Source organism: Anas acuta, chromosome 23 (genome assembly GCF_963932015.1).
Source record: "Anas acuta chromosome 23, bAnaAcu1.1, whole genome shotgun sequence".
Lineage (NCBI taxonomy): Eukaryota > Metazoa > Chordata > Aves > Anseriformes > Anatidae > Anas > Anas acuta.
This window is the reverse complement of record NC_089001.1, coordinates 4,540,087-4,558,130: the sequence shown is the minus strand read 5'-3', so window position 1 is coordinate 4,558,130 and position 18,044 is coordinate 4,540,087. Positions and strand designations below refer to the sequence as shown.

General features: G+C 43.4%; 2 protein-coding genes across 2 annotated transcripts in view; one reads left to right on the top strand and one right to left on the bottom strand.

Annotated features, from left to right (window-relative positions):
* Nucleotides 1-10,217, top strand: part of JAM3 (junctional adhesion molecule 3) — a 33,039-nt gene extending 22,822 nt beyond the window's left edge. Inside the window, exons 2-9 of the mRNA XM_068659436.1 lie at nt 1,657-1,722; nt 2,638-2,751; nt 3,599-3,751; nt 3,985-4,187; nt 4,613-4,712; nt 5,630-5,759; nt 7,002-7,056; nt 7,661-10,217. Of these exons, the coding sequence (XP_068515537.1) occupies nt 1,657-1,722; nt 2,638-2,751; nt 3,599-3,751; nt 3,985-4,187; nt 4,613-4,712; nt 5,630-5,759; nt 7,002-7,056; nt 7,661-7,696 (857 nt within the window). The 3' untranslated portion in view covers nt 7,697-10,217. The remainder of the gene's footprint in view (nt 1-1,656; nt 1,723-2,637; nt 2,752-3,598; nt 3,752-3,984; nt 4,188-4,612; nt 4,713-5,629; nt 5,760-7,001; nt 7,057-7,660) is intronic.
* Nucleotides 10,218-11,246: 1,029 nt separating this feature from the next.
* The window catches only part of NCAPD3 (non-SMC condensin II complex subunit D3), a 28,299-nt gene continuing 21,501 nt past the window's right edge, over nt 11,247-18,044 (bottom strand). The window contains exons 27-35 of the mRNA XM_068659434.1: nt 17,832-18,031; nt 17,151-17,261; nt 16,564-16,719; nt 15,669-15,835; nt 15,304-15,443; nt 15,107-15,184; nt 12,220-12,294; nt 12,060-12,120; nt 11,247-11,979 (exon numbers count right to left, since the gene is read on the bottom strand). Coding sequence (XP_068515535.1) covers nt 11,868-11,979; nt 12,060-12,120; nt 12,220-12,294; nt 15,107-15,184; nt 15,304-15,443; nt 15,669-15,835; nt 16,564-16,719; nt 17,151-17,261; nt 17,832-18,031 — 1,100 coding nt within the window. The 3' untranslated portion in view covers nt 11,247-11,867. The remainder of the gene's footprint in view (nt 11,980-12,059; nt 12,121-12,219; nt 12,295-15,106; nt 15,185-15,303; nt 15,444-15,668; nt 15,836-16,563; nt 16,720-17,150; nt 17,262-17,831; nt 18,032-18,044) is intronic.

Below are 18,044 nucleotides of genomic sequence, written 5' to 3'. Positions count from 1 at the left end.
AGCTTCTAAACCTTGCCAAACTCCAGCTCTCCCCAGTGGTATTTGGGGTATAAGAGCTGAGAACCAAGGCACTGAGAAAAGCATCAGCATCTAACAAGCAGTGGATGATAGGAATTGACAGGGAACATTTCAGAAATGCTGAAAGGATTTCAGGTGTTCAAGGCCCCGGAGCTTTCAGTCGGAGCAACTCTGCAGCTCTTGGGCATTTCTCGGAGTGCTGCCTTGCTCTGTTTTGTCTGATCCATTCCACTGGAGGAGTTTTGCCCCCACGTTGTCAGATATTCTCTTTGTCGAAAAGCTTTCCACCCTGGAGGCCAGCACGCAGGAATTCCAGCTGTCTGTCATGATGCTGAAGATCTTTTCTTTTCCTCTGCATCTTCTTTCAGCTGCCTTTTCTGCTTTCGATTCAGGTTTGTTATGACTTTTTTACTCTGAGAGACAGCCCTAACCTTTAGATACATCTGCTTTCATGTCATTGAGGCACTGGCTTCCGTCGTCTTTACTTTTCTGGTTGATCGAATGCCCAGTGAAGTCGGTGCGTATCCTATTCTAGATTTCAGCAACCTTCTGATTGGGTTTGTAATAGCAAAGCTGCATGTGGGGTCATGGCATACTGCTAGAGCTGATTATCCAGCCCTGATTATAGTGTGTATAACTGTCTGTAAGACAGGGCTTTGGAGCAGCCACTGTTTTGCGGAGTCTGAGAGGTGATGAGCTTTGCAAGAATCAGGACACCCAGTTCCAAAATACCCTCTGGGATGAAGGCATGGCTTGCCTCTGCTCTCTGGTTCGCTTTCTTCCTCCTGTGCCATGCCAGAAACTGCCCACTTGTGTCCCTCTGCCTCAGGAGGTCTGTTGGTGAGTGTGGGTATCCCACAGGACAGGAACGTTGTTGGTACCTGGTGAAATGAACAGCAGAAGGGACACAAAAGGCAGATTTCTCAAAAGAAAATAATATGCAAAAGGGGGAAAATGACTGTATAAATTGGAAACATGTTGGAGTTCAGAGCAAGGACAGTAAAGGGAAATGGCTTGTGGTATAAGGATGCAACGTTGCATGACTGAGCGTTTTTTCCCAATGTGAGTCTGGCTGGGACTCTACCCAAAGCACCGAACTCCTCTGTTTTCTCTTGAATTGCTGTCCTTGCATGATTTACTACCTTGAATTTACATTACCACACTGAGTCTTAAAATACTTGAACATACAGTCAGCATGTGCTAGAGACCTGGCACATTTCATCTTCAAGGAATTGACCAAAACCCATTAAGACTGCCCTACTTCTGTCTCTTCCTCGTTATCGAATTAATTTGCAGAAGGACACGTTCACTCTTGCATTACCAGAATGAGAATAACTACCATCAAAATAAGCATAAGGCATGAAGAGATGTCTTATGCTGTAACATTGATTTTGTGCCATTTTGGTAATCTTCCTCTTTTAAGTGCTGCTTCTAACAATCATAATTTCCTATATTTACTCCACGACTCCTAAATAAACGTAGGCCTTCAGGACTGGCATTGGTAGCCAGGAATAGCTTTTATGTAGAGAAGTGAGTCCTCCTAGCTGTCTTGAGAAGTTGGCTCAGCAGGCAGCATGTTTCTAGCTGGGTGACTTATGAGCTGTGCTATTTCTTATTACCTTCTGTTTGTTTTTGCAGGCTGCAGACTCTTGGCCGTGGAGCTGACATCCAGCAACACCAAGCCCGTGGTGCAGGAATTTCAGAGTGAGTGCCGTGGGGGCCCGCTGGCTGCCTGACACCACTGCTGCACTGCCCTCTGCCTGGAGCTTTGTATCAGTCCAAACAATTGAGAAAACCTTTGCTTGGTGCTCATGGTTATCTTGGTTTCTTGGGCAAGGCAGAACTGCTGAGAGCTTGAGATTCAGCAAAGGGCTTAAGAACATGTCTGTCTCGCTCTCTGTTTTCAACACGCTTGATTGGAAGGGTTTGTTGAAGTCCCCTGAAAGCCATTGGCATTGCAAAGTATCTGCCTAAGTGCTTTTTTGAACTGGATCCCAAATGGAGGAAAGGCAGCCGCTTTGCAATTAATACACTGAAAAGGGCTTCGGGAAATGTCTATTTTACCTTGGCCCTAATACAGCCTGCAACGTGATCCTGGGTGAGCCAGCACCAACCCTGCTGTGCTGCCTTCTTGTGTAGAGATGGAGATGATGATGCCTCCCTCAGAAGGGGCTGGATGTGCAGGATTTATCCACAGGCATCATGGTCCCCAGGTCACTTGGGAGGACAGCGTGTTGTCGGTACATCACCAGACACCACCCAAGGAGATTCTGCAGTCCTGACTCACGCTGTATGCTCTGATTAACAGCAAGACAGCGCCATGGACTCACCCTGTCATAAGGTCTTGTTTGCCATACATCAGAGCCCGAAGAGAACAGTGTGTTCGTTTCTCTCCATAGCTGATATCTGTACAGCTATTATTTTTGCTGGCCAAAATCCATCTTCCCCAATAGCTCCTGGAACCCAGCGGTGTTCCTGTTTGTGAGGCACATGAAAGAGAAGGCTTTTGCTTTGTGGGCAGCGTCTCCTAATAAAACAGAGTGTGAGGCTGCTTAAAGCAGAGCAAAAATACAGCTGCTTCCTATTAATCTGTATTATTTCCTTTATTTCTCTTTCTAGGTGTTGAGCTGTCCTGCATCATTAAATCCACCGTAACAGCAGATCCCAGAATCGAGTGGAAGAAAATCCGAAATGGCGAGACCTCTTACGTATTTTTTGACAATAAAATGCAGGGTATGACGATGCATTGTTCTCTTAGGCTTCCAAAACCAGCCTCAGTACAACTGAGAACAAACAACTCAGGAAAAGGCTGCCTTGCTGCTTTCTTCTGGAACTAGAGTTCAGCAGTAGAAGTACAAGGTGGAGAGAAAGAGCAGGATGTTATTTGCCCTCTGGCAGGTCATTATTGACAGTTTTCAGTACCGAGCCAGAGAGCTGGAGTGAGATCCTAGGTAGGAAATGATTAAGAAAGCAAATGCTGCAGCTTCCTTTCTCCAGCACCTGGTGGTCCTGGTCCTTGCGTGGTCGCTGGGTGCCTGGGCTCTCAGGACCGGACACCGACCTCGTCTGTCTGTCCTCTGAAATCTGAGAGCTCCACCTGGGCTTCCCAAGGAGTCTGTGCTGAGCTGCCAGTGCTTACTGCTGAGGTCGCAGGGTGCCTTGCAGCATCCTGGGAGCATGCGATTAGGAACAGGCAGTGAAACTCAAACTCAGGACTGCTGGTAAGACTTGAATCCACCAGGAATTATTCCAAGATCACAGCCACTTTAAATGGGACCAAGAGCCATAGCCGAGTGAATCTCCTAAGGGAGACAAGGCCTGAGGCTGACTCAAAATCCAATTTTGCCACAGTTTTGGAGATTTGGGGTGGTGCCTGCTAGTTCATCCTCTTACATGGTTAGCAGCAGTTCTCCTTTGTGGTCACTGCAGAGAGGAAGGCTCTTAACTTTAGAGCATCAAGTTCCTTTCAAGTGGTTCTCTGGACTCCAGAAAGAGTCCGAGACCAACCACTTCACTCAGATGCCTGAAGTTAGTTTGTGTGACTATCTTGAATTTTATCTCTCTCTTTCCTCTGTATCAGGAGACTTTGCAACTCGTGCGGAAATTCTGAGCCGGACATCGCTGGTGATTAAAAATACCACCCGGATGGACACTGCCACGTACCGCTGTGAAGTGGCAGCACCTTCTGATACCAAAACCATAGATGAAATAAATATCCAGCTCACAGTCCAAGGTATTGCTGCACATCCAGATACTTTTACAAGTGCTGCTAGCTAACAGAAGCCGTGAGTCTTTCCAGAGTTGAAAAAGTGTCATTCAACAGATTTTGGAACTTGTTGCTTAAAACTGTCTGGAAATAGCTGAAAGTTTTGATGTCTCTGTAGCCCAGCCATCTTAGAAATTATGTCAGAAATTATTTAGTTTTACTCAGTGGTAACATTCATGTGGTTTATGCCTTTCCCACAGTGAAGCCTGTGACTCCCAGATGCGTAGTGCCTAAAGCTGTACCCGTTGGTAAGACAGCCTCCCTCCACTGCCACGAGAACGAGGGTTACCCAAAGTCTACTTACAGCTGGTATCGCAACAGCGAACCTTTGTCACCAGACACGAAGACAAACATCAAATTCCAGAATTCGTCCTACAGCTTGAACCCCACCACAGGCACTCTGGTAATGCCCTGATGGATACGATTGCGACTTGTGTTGCTGGACAGGTTCTTTCTAGGGTTGCTTCTGAAAGAAAAAAGTCATTGTGTGGCTTTCCAGGAGGGTATAATTTGGAGAACTGTTCTAGGATGTGGGTGATTTGGGAAAAGGAAGATTAATATGATAGAAGATATTACCCTAGCTGTTTGATATTGATCACTGCTGATACCACTTGCCTTTTTACGAAGAGGGAGGAAAATGTCCCATAGCCCACCACAAAGCCTGGCAAATGGAGAACTGTGCGGTCAGAACTGCTCCTCATGCTCCTGTCAGGCCTCCGAATTCCCTACAATTATCTTTTCCTTGTGAATCCCTGAAGCAAATCTAGTCCTGCTTTCTAACATGTTAAAATAACCCTCACGGTGCCTTTCCCCTTTCCTCCTCACCAGGTTTTCCACGCTGTGCACAAAGGCGACACAGGCCGTTACTCCTGCATAGCAACAAACGACGCGGGTTTTGCCAAATGCGAGGAGCAGGAGATGGAAGTCTGTGAGTGGCCCTGCATATTTCTTGGCAATGTTGATTAATAAATCACCATACTCAAGCCTCATCACCAAGGGGGAAGAAGAGGGACATCCTAGAGCATGAAGTCATCTCACCTTTCTCGTAGCCCCTAACACAGCTAACCTTTCCAGGAAGGAATCAGGATGAGGTTTCTGCAGTGTTTTCAAAGCTGAGCAGCATTAAAGGAGGAAACTGGAGAGTAAAACTGCAAAGTCTCAGAAGGCAGCATCTCTAAAAGCTGCTTATTCTGAGTCAACAGGCACTTGCTGTGCTTTACGCAGGCTGTACTGCTGATAACCCACTGTACAACATAAAGAGGTTCCAGAAGTATTGTAATATCTAGGTAACAGGTACAAGGATGTCCAAACTCTCAAAGAAAGAACACAGACGATCTTTAAGGATACTCAATAACTGTAGAGGGGATTTTTGTTACTTTTCTAAATTTGTAGAAGAACAAAGTTGGTATTACTTGTATTAGGAACTTCAGTTTCCTAACGATGGTCCAGTCAGTCCTCTTGTTGAAGTATCCCTTTTAAATGAACAAGGCACATCCAGAGAAAAATCTACAAATTCAGGGAAACATTAAAACATTGTTCAGATTCATGAACAAGTTTTAGGTTCAGACAAGCAAACAGTGAATGGCACGTGACTAGAACCTGGTAGACACAAGACAAGAGAAGGAAGATTTGTTAATTTTCCCTCTTTTGCTTGGCTAGAAGAGGAGCTGTGCTCTGGATGGACTCTTGAGTCCTTCCTGATTGGAGCTGCATTAGGGACTCCCTAGATCCTTATGAATTATTGCAGTTTGCTTAGCATATTCAAGAGATGTTATTTTATTGTATTTAAAGCTAGAATATTGCTGTCTTTAAAAAAATACTGGATTATGATTTCTCTCTTTTTAGATGACCTCAATATTGGTGGGATAATTGGTGGAGTCCTGGTGGTCATAGCAGTTTTGGTGCTCATCACTCTTGGTATCTGCTGTGCCTACAGAAGGGGCTACTTTGCAAACAGTAAAGAGAGTGGGGAAAGGTAAGCTGGGATTCTCGTGCAAGTCCCTACACCCACAACTAGCATGAATTGGTATGAAGAGGGCTAGAAATTGGTGGCTAAAATATATTTCAGTGCCTGACCTGGACATATTTCATCCTAGTTCCCCACCAGAGTACAGGCCAGCCCAGCTCTTGAAGTATCCAATTCCCCACCATAAACTGAAGGTTTATTTGCCAAAGGGAGAATTTTTGGTACAGCTCCTTTTCTGCTTGCTACCAAGACCAGACAGAGGAGTTAGAGCTGTGCTCTCATGTCTTCATACCTTGCTTTGGAAGGGGGGAGCAGCAAAATTAAACACCTACAGGTGTTTGTCCAATGGGTTATGTGCCGTTGGCATACAGAGGTCTACAGCTTAACGAGCAGAGCTTGCAGCACAATTAGTTTAAAGCATCAGGACATGCATAGAAAATATATGCAGAAGAGTAGGCTGCCTGCAGGAAATCTCACTAGTTGTGACTTGGAACCTAAATTTGGGATTAAAAACAAGCACTTCAGAATGCACATTAGGACGTTAAAAACAAGAGCATTAGCATTTAAGGTGACAATTTCTTCATGGATCAGAAATGAGCCTTGATATCCTTACAGAACTTGTAGAAGAGATAATATATGGAAAACCAAGATTCTCATCAGATAGATTTATTCCATGTTAAACGCTGCTTTTCAGTAGAAATCCTGTAGATGAAAAAAAAGTTCCCCAGAAAAAGCTCCAAATACTCCATTTAAATGCAGCTGAGGGTTGGCTTACACTGGACCTCACAGTCCTATGCGATTTCTGGATTCCTAGGGGACTGCAAACAAGTAGTGCTGCCTTATAACTAAGCAAAATGCTGAAGGCATCTGGCAGCGAAGGCTTAAAATTGACTTTGTAATTGCCACAAGAAACAATACAAGAGGCACACAGAAAGGTAGTGCACAGGGACCAAAGTAGGGGAGACCAGCCAAGTATCAGTTAATCTTTGCAGTTTTTGCAGATACAGCTTGGTATTGTGGAAACATACAGCAATCTTCTTACCTTGTGCTGACGGGGAGTCTTGAGAAAATCCCAGTGATGATAAATGATGGAATATGTACAGACCTGGCATTTGAGCAATGAGCTAGGTTTCTCTGTTTTCTTTTCACTGGACTGCTTTTCCTCATTTTCTTCTTTCTCAGTCCCTCCTCTTCAAAATTCTGCAGGCTCCTTGTCCCAGAAGTAAGATTTTTTTTTTCCCTTTATTTTAGCTACAAGACTCCAGCAAAACCTGATGGTGTTAACTATATCCGGACAGATGATGAGGTAATAAATGATTTGCATTTAACATCTCTGTTGAGGAGAGGAAGAGGGTGGGCAGAGGGCTACAAGCTTTTTTAGGGCCTGTAGACTTTCTTAGAGTGATCACCACTGAGAAGCAAGAATGTAGAACAGAGAAAACAGAAGGGTAAAGGCTGAGTCATTTCCTTAGAAATGTTGAACAGTTTAAGTTGCCTTAAGTGACTGATGCCAAGAGCAATCAAATGCAGCTCTGCTGTCTGTTATCTTATGGCTTGACCCCCTTAGGATGAGTTTCATTGGATTAAGTAGGCAGGCCGCGATGCTTTTGCAAGATAATTTGCATTTTGGGATTTGAATAGATCACTAAGCTTAAGATGAGAAAAAGCCTCTCCCTCTTAGCAGAGATACTGAAGAGGGAATGAGAAAGTGCCCTGCCATGGCTTGGTATTGGAGGAGGAGAGCAGGAGAGGGAGACCACCAGCCTGCTATGACCGCTGCTCCCCTCTCCTCCAAGTTACACAGAGGGGATCTGCATTTCAGATGCATGTTACAGCTGGGGGCAGCAGGAACAAAGGGGTGCCTGGAAAGCCACTAGCGCCATCCTACAACCAGAACTGTTTCGTTGCAGGGTGACTTCAGACACAAATCTTCATTTGTCATATAAGATGCCAAAAGAATACTGCAAACCAGCAAAAGCAAGTGTGAAAATACCTCCTCCAGGAACTCGAAGTGAGAGCAAAAGATGAATTAAGTGCGCTTGGAAGAGTTTGGAACACACAAGAACTTGATAGCTAGCTATCTGTATATCTTTTTTTTCTTTGCCAAAGTTTAAAGTAACTCCTCACTGCCCAACTCATGTCTCCCCGGCCTCTGGAGATACCAACGAGATCACCTAAACCTGTCCTTGGAGTAAGGAAGAGTTTTAATACTTCCCAAGAGACTGTGCTGTGGAAGTTTGTGGAATTGCCTTCTCTTTGTGCTGCAGGGACACAGCCACAACATGGGAACCACCCAGGGGAGTAGCGTTACGTAAACGTGTAGTAGACATCACTAGTGCAAATTACTAGTAGGAAAAAAAAAGGTGCTGACATGGCAATAGAAGGACTTCAAAGAATAAGATTTACCCATGCAAGGGGGAGTCTTCCTCTCGGTAGTTTGTTGCCCAGGCCTGGCTGGTGACTTTTACACATTTGTGATTGTCTTGTGCTTTTGACTCCGACTGCTCAGGTGCAGAATAGGTATCTGATTAGTCAACAGGAACAGACAGCGATACAGCAAACTAATGTTCCCAGTCCTATTGTCAACTTACTGAATTCTCGTTGCTCCATTTAACCAGAAACAGGCAGCATCAGGCCAGAAGGACTGCTTCTGTTCACTGCTTCATAGAAAGCTCACTGCACGCAGGTAACCCCTAACTCTAATCTGCGCAATGCAGGCTTGCCTCTTGCGTCTTCTGGTGTCCTAAAGAGGCTTACAGTGGAGGCAGAGAACCTAGTGCTGAGACATCCCTTTCAGGAAAATTAAAGCCAAATACTTTCATGGGCCAAGATTCCCAGAAAAGGTACTGAGATGTCTTCAAGCTTTTTTTACCTTCTGCGTTTATTTTGTAAAATCCCACATTCTAAATTTTTTGCAAAGATATATTTTGATTACTTCAGAAAAGGTAACGTTTCTATTTAAAGTGTAAATACATGATGCCAGCAGTGTTTAAGTAACGTAGCTATTTTTTTACTTTTTAAGCTACAGAGAGGAGCTCAAACATTGCTATAGTATGGCACTGTCAGAGCATATCAGTATTACGGCAGCACGTAATACAAAACTGCAGGTGGAACAGCATCTCTTTCCTCTTAAACTAGCCTCTGCAATTTCCTTGTCACATGAGGTCTTACAAGACACAGGACAGAGTCACTCAGGGATAGTTTTTGTAAATTTATGGCAGGACCTATCAACTTTTTTATATATTAAACTTACTTTTCTTGCCAGTGACCAACACTTTGTTTTTGTTGTTGCAAGAAATATCCAGGGATGGCTTTTTGGATGCAGTTCCAATAAGGTGACAGAGTGACTTTAATGTGTGCTACCCTTCTGCAAGATCCCTAAAGCACTAACACGGTGTGACAGCTACGGCAACTTTACAGGTTTAGCTTGCATAGCCAAGGCAACTGTTTCTGGAGTTAGGAAAGCAAAAGGTCAATACAAAAGCACTTTTGTAATGTCAGTTGCAACTTGTCTCTAGAGGGTTAAAAAAAAAAAAGACAACAAAACTAGTTCTCTTAGCTTTAAAGAGAATACATGGAAACACGTGTTTCCAAGAAACATTTTTGTTGATAACGTTGAAAAGCATTGGGTAATGTAAAACTGCAAGATGTGGATGCAACACTAGAACTGTGCTGTGGTTTAAGAATTTTTTTTTAATGTAGCATAATTTAGTGTTCTTGTATTTCCAATATGAATTGAGTTGTCTTAACTTTTCATGTATACAGTATTTTGAATACTTGACGATTTGGACTGTCAGTGTTATTTTTTAGTGTTCTGCATTAATCTGCTTTGTTTCCTAGGGGCCTCGCTGGACATGCCATTGCTGCATTTGTTTTGCCTCAACAAAGTGTTATCCCTTTCCTTTGGCTAGCAAAACTACAAATAAGGATGGGCAGCAATACCCATCTGTTCTTTACTTAACTGGGACATTACCACTGCTACTTTGCTACTACATTTTGGTTACCTTCTTAAGACCCGCTCATCAACCAAGCCCCACAGTACTGTTCACAGGCTGCATGCTGCCTCTAATCATTATGACAGTAGTGAGTGTAACATTCCTTTGCACCTTCTGTATATCCACTGCTCCTTTCCTGTGCTGCTTTTAGGATACCTATAGTAAGGGAGAGAAAGAGGTTTGAATCAGGTTATCTCTGGGCCCTATAGGAGCACAATCTACAGCCTCACCGTGAGCCAAAGGCAGCCTTCACATGAAAAGCCTGCAAGCTACGAATCAAGACTTATTTTTCAGTTCTAAAATGTGACAGTGGCATCTCTAACGAGAGAAGGGGAGATGATCCCCCAGTACAGCTCATGAGATCTGATTGATGGAACTCATTGTATCATTGTGAATAATATTCAGGTTTGTACTAATGTATTACGTTTAACTTTGCCAAGAATGTTTTACATAAATACCAAGCTATAAAGCATTCTTGTGGGGTTTTTTGATTTTTTTTTTCTTAAACAGTCATAATATTGCAGGCATCTGTTTTCAGTTCTGTGAACGAAGGGAAGGTGTTTTCTGTCAGAACACTCACTTATATTGGGCTGTAGGTTATAGAAACTCCAATAGCAAGTCCTGGTAATAGTAACAGCATGTTACTGCTTATGTTTATTCTTGGACAATCATCTATCCTTGGTTCTTCTCTATACAAGACAGATTCAAGCTCATGGGGCTTATCTCAATGTTGGCTGAGGACAGAACAAAAACTAGAAAGCACACAGTACGTAATAAACCTACTTGAACTCCAATTTACCTTGAGAAGTGGTCAAGTAATATTTTAGGGCAGGAGAAAAGGAACAAAATAAATAGATGTGGCCAATAACTGACCATTGTTTAAGCCAAAAGCATTCCATATGGCTCCTGTTCCTAGGTTTTGACACTGATTTTGAGAATAAAGTTTAACCTCACTTGAAGGTTTCTCTGATCTTCAAAACAGAATAGGGAAGTGAGGGCAAAGACTGAGATTCCAGTGCAGAAGGTAAGTGTCTCTGGAAGGGCTGTGGCAAGAATATGCTTAGCCTGTTTCCACTTGTGCAGAAAAGCCTACTCCTGTTGTGGGGTCTGTGCTGGAGTAAAACAGATCAGCATGAACAAAACAGGTTCCATTTTCAAGTTACAATGAAACCCCGGGCAAGAGCTCTGTAATAAAAGTTAACAACTGGAAGACTTCAGCTAGGTTCACATGCTATCAGAGACACAGAAATGGTCAGACACTGCACATTTATAAGTTCTCTAGGCAGAGCACAAAGCTATGTATATGACTTACCAACCTTGATTTTACTAAGTTACTCCTATCCTGCTTTCTGTCAAGTAAGTGTCTATATTTAAAAGCTGCTGGGTCCAATGGTAATTGAACAGTGCCTAAGATACCAGTGACGTAGTAGAAGAGACTTTGAGGCTGTAGAATTATATAGAAAGAAAAATCTTTGTCAGATCAAGAAGAGGGGAGAAGGTGTAGGTGGAATTAATTCTGTAACCATTTATTTTCATAAAATTTTAATAATTGGAAATAGTACAGTTCAAGAATGGAAATATTCCATATAAAAGAACATTAAGGCTGTTCATACACACAGGAGTTTGCACAACAAATAAGAGGTGATGTAGCGTGCAATTACCAGATTTAGGGGTGTGGCAGTAACAAGCTGCTCTACCTTTGTTCAAATTAAAGCAATTCTAGTATATCACCAAGAGGGACAATGAGGGATCAAGTGAATAAGCTGAGCCACTCACTTCCCTGCAAGCTGTGATAAACGCATTTATTGCAAAGCTCATAGCAACATTACGCTCTTACTTTTCCAAATGGACAAATTATACATCCTGTGAGTGAATAGCAAGCTCCCTTTGTATTGGAGCTTTCTAGTACTTCAGCGAGCTTTGTCAAAAGCAGCAGCAGCTTATAATACACGTATTAGTGCCAGCTTTGCTGCATGTCCATACTCTAGAGAGTTTCACATAAAAAAATAAAAAATAGATAAGGAAGGCAGGACACCTGTCCACAGTGATTTATAATTACAGAGGAGAGGGACAGATTTCAGACAACATGATGAAGGTTCTGTACAAAAGTTCGTTGAAAGGATCAGTTGGCTGGTTTCAGAGGAGTTCTCCGCTGGGACCGTCTCAGAGGGACACGCTGACTGCTTTTCCTCCTTGCTGGAGACTCTACTTTCCACTCCCGTGGCAGGGATGGTCTGGAAGGAAGCACAGAGACCATTTATTTTAAACAGTCTTTCTCACTCTGGTTGCTGTTTCAGACCTGGGTTGAACTTACGGTTTCTCTGGTGATGTCAAACAGATAATCTCTCCTGGCTGGTCCTCGGCCTCTTTCTTCTCTGCAAATAATGCATACATTTTCATATATTAAAAATGCCACAGATTTGATCATTTGGGTTTCTTACCTCGTTCAAGTTAGGATCACAGAGATAACTTGCCTGGAGCCGAACCAGGTGTGTGCGTCAAGCTGATGTAACTGACCCCAGCACCAAAAGTCAACTCATTAATGGTCTCTGAAAGAAAAAACATCAGCCATCAGCTTGTGACACAGCCAGAGGCCAAGACATGCTGTAGGATAACACTCAAGTGTTACAGAATAAGTATATCCAATTAATTGCAAGCACATATGCATCTCTCTTTTCCAACTCAGCAGATCTCAGTCTCTCTCGTCCAGCCTCAAATCTATGTGCTAAATCTGATGGGCCATCTGTGCACAACGACTTCATACTCCAGAATTACAGCCCTCCCTGTTCATGGAGGAAATTAATTCAAATATGGGACCCTAGTCATGCACCTCCTTGTCCTGCCTCACCCACCACTGAAGACTGGCCATTTTCTACAACTATAGCATCTCGTGAACTGTCCTTAAAAGCAGAGTCAGACCAGTTACTTTGCCTGATGAAGGCAGAACACAGGGCCCTTGAAGGCTGACAAAGGATGCGAGCAGCCCTTCCATGAGGAACTGTCTGCAGCCAGACAAGAAGAATCACTTGACAAGGTACAATTTAGCTTGCCTGAATAGGCCACACTTGTCAGCTGTCTCTTTCCTGTCATTTATCTCAGGAGAGATGTCACAATATTCAGATTTTTCTTTTCTCAGCTCTCTGTTTTATGCTCTTGTTTCCCAGAAGCCTTCACAAGGAATTACAGTAGAAAGTGCTTTATTGGATAGGAAATGGAAACTCTGCTAAAAGGAACTCTTTCTTCAGACTAACAAGGTCTGCTCTTGAACTACATCCCTGGCCTGGAATCATTGAGGCTTGCAGTGGAAACCAGACTTGGTTAATCTGCCTTAGCTGCCCTCTGCAGACTGCTCTGCAAGTCTCCCAATTTTGTGCAGTGTGTGCCTGAACAAGTTAACTTGGTTAATGAAAAATGTATGTGAAAGGTAAGAAGGAAGAACTGTCATCAAGTACGGTTCTTCACGCAATCAAAGGTATTATCTTCACAAGTGTTTATGTACCACAGTGAAGAAATCTTGCCCAGACCCACTTAGTCATTCTCCAAGTAATAAGCAGGAGAGGTAAGGAGGAGGCCCAGAGACAGCAGGGACAGACTGGCAGAGCAGTTGAGAGAAGAGAAGCAGTCAAGAGACAGAGACAGTTGTGCTTAACTTCTCAAGTTAACTGCATCTCCAATAGTTTTAGAATGATACATCAGGCAAAGAAAAATGTTTTCTTCTGCCTGTCTGTCAGCCTGCAAGACCCAGCACCACCATGCAGATGGCTCAACACACAGCAACTTAAGTGCTGCTGCTGCTCTGTACAGTTTGTCTCCCCAGTGGAGGACACATGCTGCCTTGAAGTAGGAATTCAGCCTTAGTACCACTGCAGATTAACATTCTTCCTCGTTGTTCACCATATGGTGCTTAAGAGAAACAGCCATGCGAGCTTCCAGACAGAGATTTGGCACTTAAAAGATTTCTGCTCTCTAAAAACACACCCCTAGTTTTTTGTACAAAGATCATTACTTGCTGCTCAGGCAGCGAAGAGAAACACCGGGGCAGACAAATCTAGCCAAACAGTGGAGCATGCAGGGAAGAGAAGGGTCAGATTTTCCAGTGGATGCACATCACTGCCACTGGTTTGCTCCTGCCTGCTCATGGATGTCAGGTATTTGCAGACTGCCACACAGCTCACTGCCTTATTGGCTACATGCCATTGGCTCTCCTGCGTGCATGCAGGTCAGGTGTTTGCACAGACACAGGCAAACAGGGCGCTCAGATGCATCTCTTTCCAGAACATCACCCCTGCCCTATTAAAATTCACGGCTGCCTAATGAGAGCTGACCAGTCAGACACTCACCTAGACTCCCAACTTAATTGGAGCTCTCTCCTGAGTGGGGAGGGAGTTCATCACCACACTACAATGGAGATGACCTAAAGCAGTTCAGCAGCGAACTGACAAAGGAAGGGAATCTACTGCTGAAGCTCAGCTCCATTCGTGAGACTAGAACTGTCTCTTGCAGAAAGCAAAGCTGCAGAACGCTCTGGGGCTGTCAGAAAACATTCCAATAAAACGTAACTTTTGAAGATGAGGCTTTGTGAGACAGCAATACAGCTGCAGTGGATATAAGCAGCGCAGACTCACAATTTGTGTATGAGAGATTCCTCACTGTGTATTTTTTAACATCCACAGTGGAGTAGAAAAACAAATGCTCAGCTCAACTATTTCTTTGGGTAGAACACACGCATTCAGAAATTACCGTGCAGGTTATTAATCCTTCTTGAGCAGCTCTGTGCCCTCTCACAATGGACACCGCCCACCGCCTGCTGTAGTGACAGAAGCAGGTCATAGCTCACCTGGAATCTTTTGTTTGGACAACAGGAATCCCTTGTCTTAGAGCTGGAAAGGACTGGACTGTGAGTATTTCCCTCTGCAGCAGGGTTCTGTAGCTCAGTCTAGAAGTGCCAAGCTATGCTTCCAGGGTTAAGGACAGCAAGTGTCTCAATGCAACAGAATCCTGCACATCTCTCACAAGCTGCTAAGGAGCTCTGACAACATGCCTCCTCAGCACCCCGTAGTTGATGAAAGAAGAAAGGGCAGTGGATTTGTTGTTTCAGCAGCCCAAAATAAAAGCTCTCCTGCACCAACTCAATACTGTAATACCCTGTGACACGTAAATGAAAACCATACTGGAATGTCCTTTCCCATGTACACTATTCATCTGAGACTTTCAATCTCTGAATAGCTCTTATCTACCACAGCCATTTACAAAATAAGTAGCCAATACTGACTAACTTTCTCTGCTCTTTAGGGGAGCCACCCCTCTCTCAGAAAATGAGGGCTCAGTCCAATCTGGAAAGAGTTCTGTTGGGTTACTTACGTTCTGGTGTGCTGATTGCACGGCCCACCACAGAAACAGTTGATCCAGTAGACTGTTGATTCACACTTCGAAAAGATGCTAGAAATAACAAGAAAATCATTAAGAACAGAAATGCTCAGAGAACTCAAGGGTCTAACAATCAGGCTGTGTCAATCAGCCTACTCCAATGGTGAATCATTTCGTAGTGAGCTTCCTACCTTGCTTGCTGCTAGTTGTGCTCGATGGAAACATCACAGCTGATAAACTTCCCCCGAAGCTCTTGCTGCGTTGCTTGCTTCTGTCCTCCACTGCTTTCCGGGCAGAGTTCAGGATGGCAAGTGTGCTCAAAGATGTTGGCCTACAGGGCAAAAGGCATTACAATAACAGTGATTTCTTTCTGCAAGCCCAGAAGAGATGCTTCTAATGAGGGAAAGTTCTGTGTCCCTCCCAGTCCGTTACGATCTCAGACCCCTTTGTTAACAAAGTTATGCTGCACCATTGGTGACTTGGACACTAAGCAAGGAGTGGATAAACAAAGCAACAGCCCTGTAGAATATCGTAACCAGTGATATAAAAACCATACCTGCGACCAGGCAATGGTTGTTTCAGAACATCAGCTCTAGGTGTCATAAATCCAGAAGGCACAGAGGTAGGACTCGATCGAGGGGATGAGGGCTGTCTCCTAACAGGGGACTGGGCATTAGCATTCCAGCCACCAGAAGGAACAGCTGTCTCCAAAGATGGAGGTTGCTACAGAAAAGAAGGATCACATGTAACAATAGACACAAATGCAGAAAACCCTAGACATGAGACACCTAGACCTACTTGCTGTGTGATTGAATCCTTTGTGGGATGGACATAAAGGGGTGCTAGGGAGAAAAAGTTTATGGGACAAAGTTTTAACAAGGAACAAATAGTAAGTTTTGATGGGATATACATGTCCTAGTTTAGAGGTCTATATATAGGTGCTCTTTAAAGTCAGGTTGCCAGGGTAAAAGTCATCTCATCTTAAGGTAGGTAACTAAAATAATTCAGGACAAACGAACTAAGCACATGCTTATTTTTTTTACCACTGACTTTAAATGAGGATCTGCATGACTAGCAGAGATGCAAGCTTCCATTCTGTGTAAATCTAAAATCAGCCAAAATTAATCCTTTTCTGTTTGACTTGTTTATCATTACCACTCTGGAAACAGAGAGCAACACAGCATATAAGGACGGACAGTGGGAAATTAGACTTGTCCTCCCCTTTAAATTGAATTATTTTTATGTTAATTGTTGCTCCTCTTTAGCCAGTGTGTGCTGTTTGTTGTTGTTCTAAGCATATCAGATGACTGAAGCCAATGCTTCTTGTCAGCAAACACACAGGGGTATGAAAAACACTACCATGACCACAGACATACAGAGTCTGGGTTCTATTTCTGCACAAACTTTTTCAGAAGAGACAGCACGCGTATGAACTTAATGGTCCCAACCACCTCTGTCTGCAATGCTGAGGCATGCTCTTGGTCTGACTCCTTCTCCCTGCCCAGCTGCTCTTCGTATTTCTTCATATCGTACTCCAGCTCGGCTGCCAGCTGCTTGTCCACAGCAAAGAAGTCTTTGATTTCATTTCGGTAATCTTGCATCATTTCCTGGAGCAATAAGGAATGTTTAAACTCTTTCAGAAATCTCTCCTGACTACTGATTCATGTCTCCATTCAGATCACAGCTGCTTAAGTGCAAAAGGAAATACCAGTTGGTAGAGCAGAGGTGTTTTTAACAGACTAAGAGTTGAAATTCCAATTTGTACTTCAGAACATGAAAAAGCTTTCCAGCATTCAAGCTTTCTGCCCACGTTCCATGAGGAGGCTCACACGTAACACACTGTGAGATCCTTATCTAAAATCCCTCCACCTCCTACCATATTTAACACAGTGGCAGTGTCACAACATCATATGCCTTCCAAATTTCCTTCTAAGAAGACTGTTCGTTCCATTACTGATTGCACATCTAACACATTAAATTAAGAGGGGAAAAAAAAAACAACAACAAACCACAATAACAAGAAAACACTTCCTCTTACCCGTAGGTAGTTCATAAGGTCCCGAAGAGCTGGGATCTTCTTCTGCTCCATCAAAGACTTCAGTGATGTGATTATTGGAATGATGTTTTCTACGAAGTTCTTCTTTTGAACCTTTTTTTAAATAAGGCATGATATAAACATAGTTACAAAATGCCATAAAGGAGAAGTCACTCTGGTGTTAGATGAATGGCCTAGAGTGAGAGGAATTCTCACAATTACGTCTGCTTTTATGCTGCATGCACGTACATAGGCTTTCAAGATCTACCACCAAGTCAGTTTGCACACTGAAAGCAAATTGCCAAAAAGTGCACCAAAACCCAATGGCATGTTCAGATGCTCTCTCAATAAGAGATCTGTGGAACAAATTTAACCTAGCGTATCTTCACTGATTTCAGAAGAAATGCACTTCTGTTCATTTCAACTGACCCCTCCAGTACTAGCATCCATTACAAATTACAAATCCAGCCTTAACATTGTGTTTTCACGACACATGTTGCTTATATAGGTACCCTCAGATCAGAGCAGATCTACAGAGCCTGCTTAACACCCTGCACGTACAGTATGTCCCTGGCATTATATCACATGGATAAATTTTGCTTAAGTTTCTCCATCACAGAGAAGTAAAAGTCCTCCCAGCATGGTGGACAGCCCTCCTCCCGCACCAGATTAAGTGCCACTTACCTGTGAAATGAGCTTTTTTTGTGCTACTTGCATGACAGCATTGGCCATTGCCAATTCATCGTCTTCAGGCTGAATGTCCTCATCAGGTTTTGATCTCATAGTTGATAGCTTGATTTCTTTGCAGCTAAGGATTGCAAATGTATCTGAGAGCAGCTCACTGGCTTCCATGTCCAACGGAAGATCGTTATCCACAAAGCACGCTGCAACAGGCAG